The 17,500-nt window shown below is 50.8% G+C and overlaps 2 protein-coding genes across 2 annotated transcripts; one reads left to right on the top strand and one right to left on the bottom strand.

Annotated features, from left to right (window-relative positions):
- Positions 1 to 8,326: 8,326 nt before the first annotated feature.
- Positions 8,327 to 8,854, bottom strand: LOC138359628 (uncharacterized). The gene has a single exon (XM_069319037.1). It carries the CDS (start codon positions 8,852 to 8,854, stop codon positions 8,327 to 8,329), a length of 528 nt encoding a protein of 175 aa, XP_069175138.1.
- A 3,404-nt stretch (positions 8,855 to 12,258) lies between these two features.
- LOC123774971 (ice nucleation protein InaU-like) lies at positions 12,259 to 16,356 on the top strand. The gene is made up of 2 exons (XM_069319036.1): positions 12,259 to 12,328; positions 15,371 to 16,356. The coding sequence occupies exons 1-2, from the start codon at positions 12,259 to 12,261 to the stop codon at positions 16,354 to 16,356; spliced, it is 1,056 nt and encodes a 351-aa protein (XP_069175137.1).
- Positions 16,357 to 17,500: the final 1,144 nt, after the last annotated feature.

Raw genomic sequence — 17,500 nt, 5'->3', positions numbered from 1 at the left:
ACATGGTGAGTAGTGGGGGTCAGTATGTGACTCTGGGATACTTTTAAATTCTGGAGACTCCGTCCAGCCTCTGTGGTAAAGACTATTCCTGTGCAGAGTTGGGGAGGCTAGCCGCAAGCGTCTGGTCTCCAACTGTAGACAGATTGACAACACATTTTACCTCATGGATGTGGATTAGTGTTTCATAGGATATAAAGTATGTTTCAAGTTTGGTTATTGTCGTAATAGGTAGAAGGTGAGGCTGGAGCCATCACTGGACGGTTCGTCCTCTACCTCCTCCCCCCCCCCTCTACCCCTCTCGCTTCTCTTCACCCTCTCCTTCGTACTCTCCCTTATACTTGGTCCCTCCCATCCCACCGCCCCTTCCCACTCATTCCCTCCCTCTCCACCACTCTCCCCGTCCACTCTCCCCCCCCCCTGCACCCCCACGCCCCCCCCCCCCTCTCCTCGTAAGGTGTAGAGGAGCCAAGAGAGAACAATAAGAGGCGTCTCATCTTTATCTCTCAGTCATCATTGTTCCGGAAGTGACGTAGTTTACCCACAAAGACCCACATTAACTGGGCTTATCTGCCTGTTCTTATCTTCAGTTGGCATTTGGTCGGTCCGGAAATATTTAGGTGATCCTGGCTGGTCAGTGAGCAGCCTGCCTCACTGTCAGGTGATGGGTCAGGCCTGCCTCACTGTCAGGTGATGGGTCAGACCTGCCTCACTGTCAGGTGGTGGGTCAGACCTGCCTCACTGTCAGGTGATGGGTCAGACCTGCCTCACTGTCAGGTGGTGGGTCAGACCTGCCTCACTGTCAGGTGATGGGTCAGACCTGCCTCACTGTCAGGTGGTGGGTCAGGCCTGCCTCACTGTCAGGTGATGGGTCAGACCTGCCTCACTGTCAGGTGATGGGTCAGACCTGCCTCACTGTCAGGTGATGGGTCAGACCTGCCTCACTGTCAGGTGATGGGTCAGACCTGCCTCACTGTCAGGTGATGGGTCAGACCTGCCTCACTGTCAGGTGATGGGTCAGACCTGCCTCACTGTCAGGTGGTGGGTCAGGCCTGCCTCACTGTCAGGTGGTGGGTCAGACCTGCCTCACTGTCAGGTGGTGGGTCAGACCTGCCTCACTGTCAGGTGGTGGGTCAGACCTGCCTCACTTTCAGGTGGTGGGTCAGACCTGCCTCACTGTCAGGTGGTGGGTCAGACCTGCCTCACTGTCAGGTGGTGGGTCAGGCCTGCCTCACTGTCAGGTGATGGGTCAGACCTGCCTCACTGTCAGGTGGTGGGTCAGACCTGCCTCACTGTCAGGTGGTGGGTCAGACCTGCCTCACTGTCAGGTGATGGGTCAGACCTGCCTCACTGTCAGGTGATGGGTCAGACCTGCCTCACTGTCAGGTGATGGGTCAGACCTGCCTCACTGTCAGGTGATGGGTCAGGCCTGCCTCACTGTCAGGTGGTGGGTCAGACCTGCCTCACTGTCAGGTGGTGGGTCAGACCTGCCTCACTGTCAGGTGATGGGTCAGACCTGCCTCACTGTCAGGTGGTGGGTCAGACCTGCCTCACTGTCAGGTGATGGGTCAGACCTGCCTCACTGTCAGGTGATGGGTCAGACCTGCCTCACTGTCACGTGATGGGTCAGACCTGCCTCACTGTCAGGTGGTGGGTCAGGCCTGCCTCACTGTCAGGTGGTGGGTCAGGCCTGCCTCACTGTCAGGTGATGGGTCAGACCTGCCTCACTGTCAGGTGATGGGTCAGACCTGCCTCACTGTCAGGTGATGGGTCAGGCCTGCCTCACTGTCAGGTGATGGGTCAGACCTGCCTCACTGTCAGGTGGTGGGTCAGGCCTGCCTCACTGTCAGGTGGTGGGTCAGGCCTGCCTCACTGTCAGGTGATGGGTCAGACCTGCCTCACTGTCAGGTGGTGGGTCAGACCTGCCTCACTGTCAGGTGATGGGTCAGACCTGCCTCACTGTCAGTGATGGGTCAGACCTGCCTCACTGTCAGGTGGTGGGTCAGGCCTGCCTCACTGTCAGGTGGTGGGTCAGACCTGCCTCACTGTCAGGTGATGGGTCAGACCTGCCTCACTGTCAGGTGATGGGTCAGACCTGCCTCACTGTCAGTGATGGGTCAGACCTGCCTCACTGTCAGGTGATGGGTCAGACCTGCCTCACTGTCAGGTGATGGGTCAGACCTGCCTCACTGTCAGTGATGGGTCAGACCTGCCTCACTGTCAGGTGGTGGGTCAGACCTGCCTCACTGTCAGGTGGTGGGTCAGACCTGCCTCACTGTCAGGTGGTGGGTCAGGCCTGCCTCACTGTCAGGTGATGGGTCAGACCTGCCTCACTGTCAGGTGGTGGGTCAGACCTGCCTCACTGTCAGGTGGTGGGTCAGACCTGCCTCACTGTCAGGTGATGGGTCAGACCTGCCTCACTGTCAGGTGATGGGTCAGACCTGCCTCACTGTCAGGTGGTGGGTCAGACCTGCCTCACTGTCAGGTGATGGGTCAGGCCTGCCTCACTGCCAAGTGATAGGTCAGGCCTGCCTCACTGTCAGGTGATGGGTCAGGCCTGCCTCACTGTCAGGTGATGGGTCAGGCCTGCCTCACTGTCAGGTGATGGGTCAGGCCTGCCTCACTGTCAGTGATGGGTCAGGCCTGCCTCACTGTCAGTGATGGGTCAGGCCTGCCTCACTGCCAAGTGGTGGGTCAGACCTGCCTCACTGTCAAGTGATGGGTCAGACCTGCCTCACTGTCAAGTGATAGGTCAGACCTGCCTCACTGCCAAGTGGTGGGTCAGACCTGCCTCACTGCCAAGTGATAGGTCAGACCTGCCTCACTGCCAAGTGATAGGTCAGACCTGCCTCACTGCCAAGTGGTGGGTCAGACCTGCCTCACTGCCAAGTGATAGATCAGACCTGCCTCACTGCCAAATGATAGGTCAGACCTGCCTCACTGCCAAGTGATAGGTCAGACCTGCCTCACTGCCAAGTGATAGGTCAGACCTGCCTCACTGCCAAGTGATAGGTCAGACCTGCCTCACTGCCAAGTGGTGGGTCAGACCTGCCTCACTGCCAAGTGATGGGTCAGACCTGCCTCACTGCCAAGCGATAGGTCAGACCTGCCTCACTGCCAAGTGGTGGGTCAGACCTGCCTCACTGCCAAGTGGTGGGTCAGACCTGCCTCACTGCCAAGTGGTGGGTCAGGCCTGCCTCACTGCCAAGTGATAGGTCAGGCCTGCCTCACTGCCAAGTGGTGGGTCAGACCTGCCTCACTGTCAAGTGATAGGTCAGACCTGCCTCACTGTCAAGTGATAGGTCAGGCCTGCCTCACTGCCAAGTGATAGGTCAGGCCTGCCTCACTGCCAAGTGGTGGGTCAGGCCTGCCTCCACCCATAAGATGAATCAAGCCACAATACAGAGACACCCACAACTGGGTGTCCCAAACAAGGGGGAACATCCACTCAGCCTCGGCGGTAATTATCCTCAGCTGCCAATTGTGTAGTTATTAAGAAAGCAATTTGTGCCGGCCACACAACTGACTAACCGGAAACGCGTCAAAAGACCAAAGTAATTTTCTGTGATAAAGTTGGCAATTGGCTTGTTGCAGATGTCCTCGCTCGCCACTTGAGGAATATTTCCATTAGTATCGTTCTTATTCATAAGTGATCGCTCGGTGACTATTGACTGAGTGAAAGTCTCTGGTTTGTCAGTGGCGTTTGTGTAAGGTCTGTCTATTAAAGTATGAATGATCAATATAGTTCGGATATCACTGTGTTGTAACTTAAAAAAACGTTAGAACCCTTGGTGGGTTGTGAGAGCCTACCTGCGGCCTCTGGTGGGTTGTGAGAGCCTACCTGCGGCCTCTGGTGGGTTGTGAGAGCCTACCTGCGGCCTCTGGTGGGTTGTGAGAGCCTACCTGCGGCCTCTGGTGGGTTGTGAGAGCTTACCTGCGGCCTCTGGTGGGTTGTGAGAGCTTACCTGCGGCCTCTGGTGGGTTGTGAGAGCTTACCTGCGGCCTCTGGTGGGTTGTGAGAGCCTACCTGCGGCCTCTGGTGGGTTGTGAGAGCTTACCTGCGGCCTCTGGTGGGTTGTGAGAGCCTACCTGCGGCCTCTGGTGGGTTGTGAGAGCCTACCTGCGGCCTCTGGTGGGTTGTGAGAGCTTACCTGCGGCCTCTGGTGGGTTGTGAAAGCCTACCTGCGGCCTCTGGTGGGTTGTGAGAGCCTACCTGCGGCCTCTGGTGGGTTGTGAGAGCCTACCTGCGGCCTCTGGTGGGTTGTGAGAGCCCACCTGCGGCCTCTGGGGCTCCCCAAGAGCCTCTGGTGGGTTGTGAGAGCCCATATGTGGCCTCTGGGGCTCCCCAAGAGCCTCTGGTGGGTTGTGAAAGCCCACCTGCGGCCTCTGGTGGGTTGTGAGAGCCTACCTGCGGCCTCTGGTGGGTTGTGAGAGCCTACCTGCGGCCTCTGGTGGGTTGTGAGAGCCCACCTGCGGCCTCTGGGGCTCCCCAAGAGCCTCTGGTGGGTTGTGAAAGCCCACCTGCGGCCTCTGGAGCTCCCCAAGAGCCTCTGGTGGGTTGTGAAAGCCCACCTGCGGCCTCTGGAGCTCCCCAAGAGCCTCTGGTGGGTTGTGAAAGCCCACCTGCGGCCTCTGGGGCTCCCCAAGAGCCTCTGGTGGGTTGTGAAAGCCCACCTGCGGCCTCTGGTGGGTTGTGAGAGCCTACCTGCGGCCTCTGGTGGGTTGTGAGAGCCTACCTGCGGCCTCTGGTGGGTTGTGAGAGCCCACCTGCGGCCTCTGGGGCTCCCCAAGAGCCTCTGGTGGGTTGTGAAAGCCCACCTGCGGCCTCTGGAGCTCCCCAAGAGCCTCTGGTGGGTTGTGAAAGCCCACCTGCGGCCTCTGGAGCTCCCCAAGAGCCTCTGGTGGGTTGTGAAAGCCCACCTGCGGCCTCTGGGGCTCCCCAAGAGCCTCTGGTGGGTTGTGAAAGCCCACCTGCGGCCTCTGGAGCACCCCAAGAGCCTCTGGTGGGTTGTGAGAGCCCATATGTGGCCTCTGGGGCACCCCAAGAGCCTCTGGTGGGTTGTGAAAGCCCACCTGCGGCCTCTGGAGCTCCCCAAGAGCCTCTGGTGGGTTGTGAGAGCCCACCTGCGGCCTCCAGGGCTTCTTAAGAACCCCACTTGTGGGTTATGAGAGCCTCTGTTGTTCCCTCACAATCCATGAAGAGTTATAAAGGCTCAGGGGCTCCACCAGAACCTTTAGTCTTTGTGTTAAGAGAGACTTACTAGAGAATTGAATTTACTTTAATGTACCAAAAACATAGCTAAAGGCAGGGACCAGAAGATCATATCCCATGTAGGTCATGATCTGTTTCGGATCAAGTAGGAAAACTACGGCTCGTTGAAAGGAATTACGCAAAACTGTGTCGGATTGGAAAGCGGACAAACACAATCTGTCTGCTTACCCAATCAGGTATCTGAAGCCCAATCAGGGTTTCACACATTGCCCCAACCATCATGCAACTGGGCTTCAGAGCCCCCCACCACCACCATGCAATTGGGCTTCAGAGAAAGCCTTCAGGACCCCCTAGACGATTCAGTTGAATCCTAGGTTGCATTGCTTTTAACAGGTCCTAGTGCTCCTCCTAATGACCCTAGGGCGAGTGCCTGGGAGTACCAAGTGTGCGGGGTTCCTCCTGATGGCTCCTACTGAGGTTTCTCAATGAGGATCTTATGAGCGGCGTGTAAGAGGATATGTAAGAACTTGGCCTTGATCATGTAATCAGTGTCAGCCAGTGTACAAGCATGTCTTACTGGAGTATGCGGAGACATCAGCGTCGCGGACGGTGGAGAGGGTCGAGGGTCGTTATAGATGAGTTTACCCTCAGTCTTGGCACAAACACTGCATGATGCGCCAGGGCATTCTTTGCCATCCCCTACTTATTCATATCTAGTATTTCCTCTATTCTATCATCTTCCTATCTGTTCTTTCTCCTCCTCGTGTGCTCACGCCGGCTCGTTAGTGTCCTGTCTTCTCGCCTAATACGTCGCATTTCTGACGGTATCCGATAAAAATGAAAGCCCCGGAAATGTTACGTTTTCTATAAATTGAGTTCTTTGTTGTGCACGATGTGTTCGTCCATTTTTGGTTAGGCAAAACAGTTGTGTTTTTTGCGTAGTTGCAGATTGAGAGAACGGGCTGGATTGTTGACCTGTGAGTGTTGTGCAGTTGGGTCATTAGGAGGAGCAAGGGATAAGCCAGTATGGCTATATAGCAGTATTGAAGAACAGTTTATGACGGTCCGGGTCTGGAAGATGGCGACTGGAATTGGTGTGTTTTCCAGACTCAAGAATGTCGTTAGCATGTGTCTCTCTCTCTCTCTCTCTCTTGTTGTTTTTGGTGGCTGGTTGGTTCATGGTGTTGACGACCTCTGGGGTGTTATGGTGGTTGGTTGGTTCATGCTGTTGACGACCTCTGGGGTGTTATGGTGGCTGGTTGGTTCATGGTGTTGACGACCTCTGGGTTGTTATGGTGGTTAGTTGGTTCATGGTGTTGACGACCTCTGGGTTGTTATGGTGGTTAGTTGGTTCATGGTGTTGACGACCTCTGGGTTGTTATGGTGGTTAGTTGGTTCATGGTGTTGATGACCTCTGGGGTGTTATGGTGGCTGGTTGGTTCATGGTGTTGACGACCTCTGGGGTGTTATGGTGGCTGGTTGGTTCATGGTGTTGACGACCTCTGGGGTGTTATGGTGGCTGATTGGTTCACAGTGTTGACGACCTCTGGGGTGTTATGATGGGGAAGATGTTCTTTGAGAACTTGGGAACTTAATGGTATGTATTTCGTGACGTACTGGATGTGTGGGTGGGGGTGTGGCTATGTGGGTGTGTAGGTGTGGGTGTATTTATGTCGGTGTAGGTATGGAAATGACATGACCATACATATTGGTGTTGGTATGCGCATATTGGTGTGGGTGTGGGAAGAATTATGGGAGTGGGAATGATTATGGGTGTGGGAATGATTATGGGTGTGGGAATGATTATGGGTGTGGGAATGATTATGGGAGTGGGAATGATTATGGGTGTGGGAATGATTATGGATGTGTACTACCATATTCCTGACCAATCAAGCCACTATTGAACTTGAGAAACATGCAGGGTACGATACTACCCGCGGTAAGACGTTGCTCTGGTACTATAGGGCCATTGTCTCGTGTCTCCGTTAATATCTACTAAACTGGTTCGCTAAATTAGTGTTCGTGTGAGTGAACAATAACATTATGTTGTCATATGTCTCCAGTATTATATAATCATGTTCTTACAAGTCCCATTACCGTGCCAATTTACATTACAATGGCCATTACAATGGTCATTACAATGGCCAATTTTTCTTGAATTTTGTTGCTATAATTTACGTTGGTCCGAATTATTGACTTTGGTCCGAATTATTTACTTTGATAAAATTATTATTTACTTTGGTCAAAATTATTTACTTTGGTAAAATTATTATTTACTTTGGTAAAATTATTATTTACTTTGGTAAAATTATTATTTACTTTGGTCTAAATTATTTACTTTGGTCAAAATTATTTACTTTGGTCAAAATTATTTACTTTGGTCAAAATTATTATTTACTTTGGTAAAATTATTATTTACTTTGGTCAAAATTATTTACTTTGGTAAAATTATTATTTACTTTGGTAAAATTATTATTTACTTTGGTCTAAATTATTATTTACTTTGGTCAAAATTATTTACTTTGGTCAAAATTATTATTTACTTTGGTAAAATTATTATTTACTTTGGTCAAAATTATTATTTACTTTGGTCAAAATTATTATTTACTTTGGTCAAAATTATTTACTTTGGTCAAAATTATTTACTTTGGTCAAAATTATTATTTACTTTGGTCAAAATTATTTACTTTGGTCAAAATTATTTACTTTGGTCAAAATTATTATTTACTTTGGTCAAAATTATTTACTTTGGTCAAAATTATTATTTACTTTGGTCAAAATTATTTACTTTGGTCAAAATTATTTACTTTGGTCAAAATTATTATTTACTTTGGTCAAAATTATTTACTTTGGTCAAAATTATTATTTACTTTGGTCAAAATTATTTACTTTGGTCAAAATTATTTACTCTGGTCAACATACTGTGGCAACAGAGGCTGACGAATATTTCTGACATGTAATGTATACTTGTAATTTGTATTAAGTTTGTATTAAGTATGATGTATTATACTTGTGTAAGTGAATAACGTACATGAGTTTATTTAATTACTAGTGATCTATTTATGAATATGTTAATGCATCGTGTACTCAAGTGATAGTTGAAGATCTTCATGATTTTCATGTCCTCATGCTCAGCGTCCTCATGCTCAGCGTCCTCATGCTCAGCACCCGCACGCTCAGCACCCGCACGCTCAGCACACACACGCTCAGCACCCACACGCTCAGCACCCACACGCTCAGCACCCGCACGCTCAGCACCCGCACGCTCAGCACCCACACGCTCAGCACCCACACGCTCAGCACCCACACGCTCAGCACCCGCACGCTCAGCGTCCACACGCTCAGCATCCACACGCTCAGCACCCACACGCTCAGCACCCGCACGCTCAGCACCCACACGCTCAGCACCCGCACGCTCAGCACCCACACGCTCAGCACCCACACGCTCAGCACCCGCACGCTCAGCACCCACACGCTCAGCACCCACACGCTCAGCACCCACACGCTCAGCGTCCACACGCTCAGCGTCCACACGCTCAGCACCCACACGCTCAGCACCCACACGCTCAGCACCCACACGCTCAGCACCCACACGCTCAGCACCCACACGCTCAGCACCCACACGCTCAGCACCCGCATAAGCATTATTTCCTTATAACTGATGAATGAGCCGTGTCAGGGGCAGTGTCAGAGAGCCGTATTAGGGGGCAGAAGTGTCAGGGGGGGGTGCCGTGTCAGGGGGGGGCCGTGTCAGGGGGGAGGCCGTGTCAGGGGGGGGGGCCGTGTCAGGGGGGGGCCGTGTCAGGGGGCCATGTCACCCCTGGCTAAACACGACACATTCATATATTAAACTCGGCGGACAGTTCATACAATGGCTCTGATGTCCTGCAGGTGTGTCCGGCGAGCTCCCTGTCTCTCTCTCGGCAGGTGTGTGGGTGGTGCTGAGGCAGGTGTGTGGGGGGCTGGTGCTGTTTGGGTTGTATCTTCTGGTGTTGAGAGAGCAGGTGTGTAGAGTCTGTTTCTGTTAGCGTTTTGGCAGGTGCTTGTGTAGGTGATGTGGTGTCATGTGTGTGGATGGTGTCTGTGGTGTTCAGGCAGGTGTGTGTTTTTTTTTGGGTGTTTTGGGGCAGGTGTGTGTGTGTGTGTGTTAGTAGCACGTTAGGACTTCCCTCCTCTCCTCCTCAGACTAGCAAACAATACTAGAAGACGATATTACCAGGCTGTAACTAGCAGCAGACTTTACCAGCAGTGCCAGCAGACGCGACTAGCAGACACACCCAGCAGACGCCGCTAGCAGACGATAGCGTCGTGGAGGGGGGACTTGGCACTCTGTTTCGTCACGATGTCACACGACGGTCGTTTGTCTGGCCTCGACGGGTCTTCCCTCTCTCCTGGAAGACCTGGAAGTGCCTGGAATTGTTGTTCCAGAGACGCTGCCTGGAAGTCGTATACGGGTTTTAGGGATATTTTGCGAATCTTGGGAATTGGTCCTGGAAGCCAGAAATGTTTCCCCTTGGCGCACTTGGAGCGACGTTGTTGTTGTGTGTCTGGAAGGTTGGGAATGGCTTAATATAGCGTCTTGTGGGGGTGTTCAGGTGGGGCTCCATGTAACCCCCCTCCCTCCCACCACCACAATCTTAACTGTGGGGGTGTGTATGAGGGCTTCACATTCACCCACAGTCGCTAATGTGGGAGTGTCCAGGTGGGTCCCATATACTCCCACAGTCATTACTGTGGGAGGTGACAGGCTAAACTCTTAGTTTTTTATTAACACACTTATGTACATCAGCATTTGTGCAGCTGCCCTAGACTATATGAAGGGGGAGTACAGAGTGTCAAGAACTAGCCCTATGATGCTACAAATCTCCACCACACAGAATGGTTAGTCATACAGGGCCATGTGATCAGTAGTCTGCACTGGCAAAATCTGGCTTCATTATGAGGCTATCATAGGGAGCCGGTCGGCCGAGCGGACAGCACACTGGACATGTGATCCTGTGGTCCTGGGTTTGATCCCAGGCGCCGGCGAGAAACAATGGGCAGAGTTTCTTTCACCCTATGCCCCTGTTACCTAGCAGTAAAAAAGGTACCTGGGTGTTAGTCAGCTGTCACAGGCTGCTTCCTGGGGGTGGAGGCCTGGTCGAGGACCGGGCCGCGGGGACACTAAAAAGCCCCGAAATCATCTCAGGATAACCTTAAGATCATCAAGAACACCTCTTTGATTTTATTAACACATTTAGCTGCCCTAGACTATATGAAGCGGAGCACAGTGTGTCAAAAAGCTAGCTACGTTGGCTAAAATCCCTGTCACACACGATGGTTAGTCATACAGGCATGTGATAAGTAGTCTGCACTGACAGACTCCGGGCCATATTTTTTTTTTTTTATTAAGATATGAGGTACATCTGCATTAGTGCAGCTGCCCTAGACTATATGAAGTGGAGTACAGTGTGTCAAAAAGCTAGCTACGTTGTGCTAAAAAATCCCCATCACACAGGATGGTTAGTCATACAGAGGCATGTGATAAGCGGTCTGCACTGGCAGACTCCGGGCCATATTTTTTTTTTTTATTAAGATATGAGGTACATCTGCATTAGTGCAGCTACCCTAGACTATATGAAGTGGAGTACAGTGTGTCAAAAAAGCTAACTAGGTGATGCTAAAAAATCCCCATCACACAGGATGGTTAGTCATACAGAGGTATGTGATAAGCGGTCTGCACTGGCAGACTCCGGATGCATTTTGAGGATATCAACAACACAAGATTGAATAAGGTAGCAGTGGTAATACAAGTCCCCATCTCGCAGGATGGTTAGTCATACAGAGCCATGTGTTTAATAGCCTGCACTGGCAAATTTTGGGTATACTGTGAGGATATCTTCAAGAATACGAGAGTGAATAAAGTAATTGCAAAGCTCCAGGTACCTCATGCCAACTGGTCTGAAAGGTCTAATAACTGGGCATTCAGTGATGTAGTGCGGGAGATCATGCCGTAGTTCCTGCTCACAGAGTTTGCAACTGGAGTGCTCAGGATTGGGAGACCCGTCACCTGCAGCCACCTGCCACAGGTAACGGTAACCCAACCTGATCCTTGCAACCACTGTGTCGCACAGTCTAGTGGACGCAGATCTCCGGGCCCAACCCGTTCTCGCAAATTCGTAAAGTCAATATTGACTTATTAACTACGTGCATAGGTGATATACTAAACATAATAGATACCCTTAAAAAGATTCATAGAAAACACCAACCTTACCTAACCTTGTTAGTATCTTAAGATAAGCATCTTATTGCTTCGTAATTACAATTATTACTTAACCTATACCTATTATAGGTTAGGTAATAATTGTAATTACGAAGCAATAAGATGCTTATCTTAAGATACTAACAAGGTTAGGTAAGGTCGGTGTTTTCTATGAATCTTTTTAAGGGAATCTATTATGTTAAGTATGTCACCTATGCACATATTTAATAAGTCAATATTGACTTATTAAATTTGCGAGAACGGGTTGCCGGGCCATATCAGTTGATTGTAAACAAAATACTCTACGGATTGTTCCAGTCATGTTTCATTACTGCTTAATGAACAAACGGCAGAATTATATATTTTACGTTGGTTACTATTGGCTTGGAACATCACTTTAGTTTGTACAGTTTAATTATCGTAGTCAACAACCCTGTTTGCTGATGTTATTGCTTGTCTGCTTATTCCTGCCTGTCTCTCAAGTGTGTACAGTAATCTCACATGAGTACTGACACACGTAATTGTGTCAAAGGATTTTTGACAGTCCAAATATACACAAACTGACCATCCTTCCCTGCCTTATTCTCACTACTTTATCACAGGATTTCTGTAGGATCGTTATCTGCGATTTCCCTTCATTAAAGCCTTGTTTGTGTTAGCTTACATACCTAGTTCTCTCTGTGTGTAACTAGTCGTTACCTGATTATTCATTCACGTTCATTACAGGGGGATGCTTGTTAATGATAGGGGGATGGTTGCCTGTTGTTAAGTGCCTCTCCCCCTATCTCCTTCCTTGATAATTGGTTCCATGTTTGCCTTCTTCCAGCAGCTGGGCAACTCTCCCTTCGCAAGAGACTCGTTAAAGATGCTTGTTAGAGGTACACTGAAGGGACTGCGCTGCCTCTTTTAATATCGACGGTGATACGCTGTTTAGTCCAACTGCTGTAGTTTCGTCCAGTGTTGCTACTTGTGTGTGTGTGTGTGTGTGTGTGTGTGTGTGTGTGTGTGTGTGTGTGTGTGTGTGTGTGTGTGTGTGTGTGTGTGTGTGTCTGTTTGTGTGTTTGTGTGTGTGTGTGTGTGTGTGTGTGTGTGTGTGTGTGTGTGTGTGTGTGTGTGTGTGTGTGTGTGTGTGTGAATCAGAAATATGAATGCTACGAAGTCTTGTTTTAAAAAAAAGGTTCCCAAAGAACACCAGTCTACAGAAGGGAAGTAATCCCTCCAGACCGCCAACACCCAGGCCAAACAATAAGGATTACTCTTTCCGTGGCTCGTAAATCCCTGCGAGATCTTGGGACAAGTTTAAGACCTGCTGAGCTTAATTGTGATTGGTCGGAAGTGTGTAAACCGGACACAAGTTGTAGTCGAGTTTATGTGATGTGTTGCATAAGAGGCAAGAATATTATGTGTGTGTGTGTGTGTGTACGTGTGTGTGTGTGTGTACGTGTGTGTGTGTGTGTCCACTCAGCCGTCAGGGGCCTGACAGCTGAGTGGACAGCGCTCGGCGTTTGTAGTCCTAGAGTCCTGGGATCGATCTCCGGCGGAGGCAGAAACAAATGGGCAGATTTTTCCACCCTAATGTGTGTGTTCACCTAGCAGTAAATAGGTACGTGGGAGTTAAGACAGCTGCTACGGGCTCCTTTGTGTGTGTGTGTGTGTGTGTGTGTGTGTGTGTGTGTGTGTGTGTGTGTGTGTGTGTGTGTGTGTGTTAAAAAAAAGTTAGCTGATTGACAGTTAAGAGGCGGGCCCAAAGAGCCATAGCTCAACCCCTGCAACACAACAAGGTGAGTACACACATACTGATTCACACACACACACACACACACACACACACACACACACACACACACACACTCACTCACTCACTCACTCACTCACTCACTCACTCACTCACTCACTCTCTGTCTCTCTCTGTCTCTGTCTCTCTCTCTCTCTCTCTCTCAGACCAAGGTTGAAGTGTGAGAGGTGTTGACAGTGTAGGGAGGTGTGGTCACCGTGGCCAGGGCCCCAGCCAGCCAGCCAGCCAGCCAGCCAGCCAGCCAGCCAGGCAGCCAGCCAGCCAGCCAGCCAGCCAGCCAGCCAGCCAGCCAGCCAGCCAGCCAGCCAGCCAGGCATGTCAAGGACCCTCCACAAAACACACACACACACTCCACCAAACTCCTTCCAATCGTCCCAAATCCTCACGTTTTGTATGCATTTGGAACGGTTCTTGGGGCCAGGAGGCGGCGTGGTGCGGACCCTGAAGGGATCACATACTGAACACTAAGGAATGGTGGACAGCTGCTGAGAATTAGTCACAACAGCTTGGCTGAACACAAGCCACTTATATGACGAGAAATTGACGGAGGTGTTGGTCCTTCTTGGCCTGTCATCAGGCGATGATGACTGTGTCACTGTCTTGTCATGTGTGGCATATGTGTCTCTCTCTTACTGGTTCCTCGGAGGGGAGTCATGACCACGTGACAGTGTCATGGATAGTTGGCAGTGTCATGGACAGTTGGCAGTGTCATGGATAGTTGGCAGTGTCATGGATAGTTGGCAGTGTCATGGATAGTTGGCAGTGTCATGGATAGTTGGCAGTGTCATGAATGGTTGGCAGTGTCGTGGACAGTTGGCAGTGTCGTGGACAGTTGGCAGTGTCATGGATAGTTGACAGCGTCACGGACAGTTGGCAGTGTCACGGACAGTTGGCAGTGTCACGGACAGTTGACAGTGTCACGGACAGTTGGCAGTGTCACGGACAGTTGACAGTGTCACGGACAGTTGACAGTGTCACGGACAGTTGACAGTGTCACGGACAGTTGACAGTGTCACGGACAGTTGGCAGTGTCACGGACAGTTGACAGTGTCACGGACAGTTGACAGTGTCACGGACAGTTGACAGTGTCACGGACAGTTGGCAGTGTCACGGACAGTTGGCAGTGTCACGGACAGTTGGCAGTGTCACGGACAGTTGACAGTGTCACGGACAGTTGACAGTGTCACGGACAGTTGACAGTGTCATGGATAGTTGACTGTGTCACGGACAGTTGACAGTGTCACGGACAGTTGACAGTGTCACGGACAGTTGACAGTGTCACGGACAGTTGACAGTGTCACGGACAGTTGACAGTGTCACGGACAGTTGACAGTGTCACGGACAGTTGACAGTGTCACGGACAGTTGACAGTGTCACGGACAGTTGACTGTGTCACGGACAGTTGACAGTGTCACGGACAGTTGACTGTGTCACGGACAGTTGACAGTGTCACGGACAGTTGACAGTGTCACGGACAGTTGACTGTGTCACGGACAGTTGACAGTGTCACGGACAGTTGACTGTGTCACGGACAGTTGACAGTGTCACGGACAGTTGACAGTGTCACGGACAGTTGACAGTGTCACGGACAGTTGACTGTGTCACGGACAGTTGACAGTGTCACGGACAGTTGACTGTGTCACGGACAGTTGACAGTGTCATGGATAGTTGGCAGTGTCATGAATAGTTGACAGTGTCACGGATAGTTGAAAGTGACATGAACAGTGAACAGTGACATGAACAGTGAACAGTGACATGAACAGTGACATGAACAGTGAACAGTGACATGAACAGTGAACAGTGACATGAACAGTGAACAGTGACGTGAACAGTGAACAGTGACATGAACAGTGAACAGTGACATGAACATATATAAGTATGAACATATAACACATTTTATAGTAAGGGTGTTCACCAGGCCATAAAGAACATATGTCCTCGTTCACGAACAAATTGTTCTTGAAAGAAATCAAAAGCTACTGAAAAGTTTGATTTACATCAGCAATTTATTATGTATAAATAATGTGTTTTAAGACTGATGAGCATTTCTCGAACATTTTTATGCAGTAAATACTCAGTTTCAAAATTACTTTCAAATTCTAAATACCACGGAGGGTGCGGTAAGGTGTGACGGCCACTGGTGGCAAGGGTGTGACGGCCACTGGTGGCCAGGGTGTGGCGTCCACTGGTGGCCAGGGTGTGACGTCCACTGGTGGCAAGGGTGTGACGCCCACTGCTGGCAAGGGTGTGACGCCCACTGCTGGCCAGGGTGTGACGCCCACTGCTGGCCAGAGTGTGACGTCCACTGGTGGCCAGGGTGTGATGTCCACTGGTGGCAAGGGTGTGACGTCCACTGGTGGCCAGGGTGTGACGTCCACTGGTGGCAAGGGTGTGACGTCCACTGGTGGCCAGGGTGTGACGTCCACTGGTGGCAAGGGTGTGACGCCCACTGGTGGCAAGGGTGTGACGGCCACTGGTGGCAAGGGTGTGACGGCCACTGGTGGCAAGGGTGTGACGGCCACTGCTGGCCAGGGTGTGACGGCCACTGGTGGCCAGGGTGTGATGCCCACTGGTGGCAAGGGTGTGACGCCCACTGGTGGCCAGGGTGTGACGTCCACTGCTGGCCAGGGTGTGACGTCCACTGGTGGCAAGGGTGTGACGCCCACTACTGGCCAGGGTGTGACGCCCACTGCTGGCAAGGGTGTGACGCCCACTGCTGGCAAGGGTGTGACGGCCACTGGTGGCAAGGGTGTGACGGCCACTGGTGGCAAGGGTGTGACGGCCACTGGTGGCAAGGGTGTGACGCCCACTGGTGGCAAGGGTGTGACGCCCACTGGTGGCCAGGGTGTGACGCCCACTGCTGGCCAGGGTGTGACGCCCACTGCTGGCCAGGGTGGGACGCCCACTGCTGGCCAGGGTGGGACGCCCACTGCTGGCAAGGGTGTGACGGCCACTGCTGGCCAGGGTGTGACGCCCACTGCTGGCCAGGGTGTGACGGCCACTGCTGGCCAGGGTGTGATGCCCACTGCTGGCCAGGGTGTGACGGCCACTGCTGGCCAGGGTGTGACGCCCACTGCTGGCAAGGGTGTGACGCCTCTGGACTCTCAGTAAGACACCAACGAAGCCAGGCAGTCCGCCTCGGTGTATGGCAGCGTGGAAGTCGACGTGATGTGTTCCGGACGAGTTGTGTTGACGAGCCGGAGGAGACATTTCCACACGCTTGAAAACATTGTTGATATTTTGTGTGGCAGTTTTACATGCTTCTCTCTCTGACGTCATTGGTGTCCGAAACCCTGCCAGCATGTGCGACAAGCGTGCGTGCGCGTGTGTGTGTGTGTGTGTGTGTGTGTGTGTGTGTGTGTGTGCGCGTGTGTGTGTGTGTCCAGATGTACCTGCAGGGTCGAGCTGAACTCCTGGCCCCGCCTTCCTAACGAACTTAGATTATTACAATGATTCATTTCTCATGTCTTTATCCCATTTTTAATTATGAATCGAATTACCTTAACGACTTTTGCGTCTAATGTAGAGTTTTTTTTCGCCGAATTGACATTTTTTTCCTGGGTTTTACTCTTTTTTTTCTGGGGCAGAATGTGATTGTTTTTAATTGAGTGATATGGGGCTTTTGGTACCCCCTGATATATGCGAACAAGCTTGAATGGTCCCCAAGCATATATGCGAATGAAAACTCCGGACCCCAGAAGTGACTCGAACCCGGACCGCCAGGAGCACATTGCAACTGGTGTACACGGTGCCTTAAACCACTCGACCATTAGTGACCGTACAAAAAGTGATGATAGCCGAGGCTATTTCAACCACCGCCCCGACGACACTTTGGTGGTAATCTTGGGCATAACTTTTCATCAAATCACGTCATTTTTATGCGGCCACATAAGCAACACAAATGCGATCAAGCTTGAATGGTCCCCAAGCTATGCCCAATATATATATATATATATATATATATATATATATATATATATATATATATATATATATATATATATATATATATATATATATATGCGAACAAGCCTGAATGGTCCCCAGGACAATATGCAACTGAAAACTCACACCCCAGAAGTGACTCGAACCCATACTCCCAGGAGCCACGCAACTGGTATGTACAAGACGCCTTAATCCACTTGACCATCACGACCGGACATAATGAGGTGATAGCCGAGGCTATTTGAACCACCCCACCGCCGGCACTCGGATAGTAATCTTGGGCATAGCATTTTACCAAATCTATATATAT

The sequence above is a fragment of the Procambarus clarkii genome, chromosome 92, assembly GCF_040958095.1.
Source record: "Procambarus clarkii isolate CNS0578487 chromosome 92, FALCON_Pclarkii_2.0, whole genome shotgun sequence".
In the NCBI taxonomy this organism is placed as follows: Eukaryota; Metazoa; Arthropoda; class Malacostraca; order Decapoda; family Cambaridae; genus Procambarus; species Procambarus clarkii.
This window is presented reverse-complemented; position numbering and strand designations above follow the sequence as displayed.

What these genes read in the sequence shown, in the direction of transcription:
- LOC123774971 (XM_069319036.1), top strand. Translation starts at nt 12,259, where the DNA reads ATGTTTGCCTTCTTCCAGCAGCTGGGCAACTCTCCCTTCGCAAGAGAC. An exon ending in GTTAAAGATGCTTGTTAGAG is followed by an intron (nt 12,329 to 15,370) that starts GTACACTGAAGG and finishes GGGTGCGGTAAG; the next exon opens with GTGTGACGGCCACTGGTGGC.
- LOC138359628 (XM_069319037.1), bottom strand. Translation starts at nt 8,854, where the DNA reads ATGCTTATGCGGGTGCTGAGCGTGTGGGTGCTGAGCGTGTGGGTGCTG.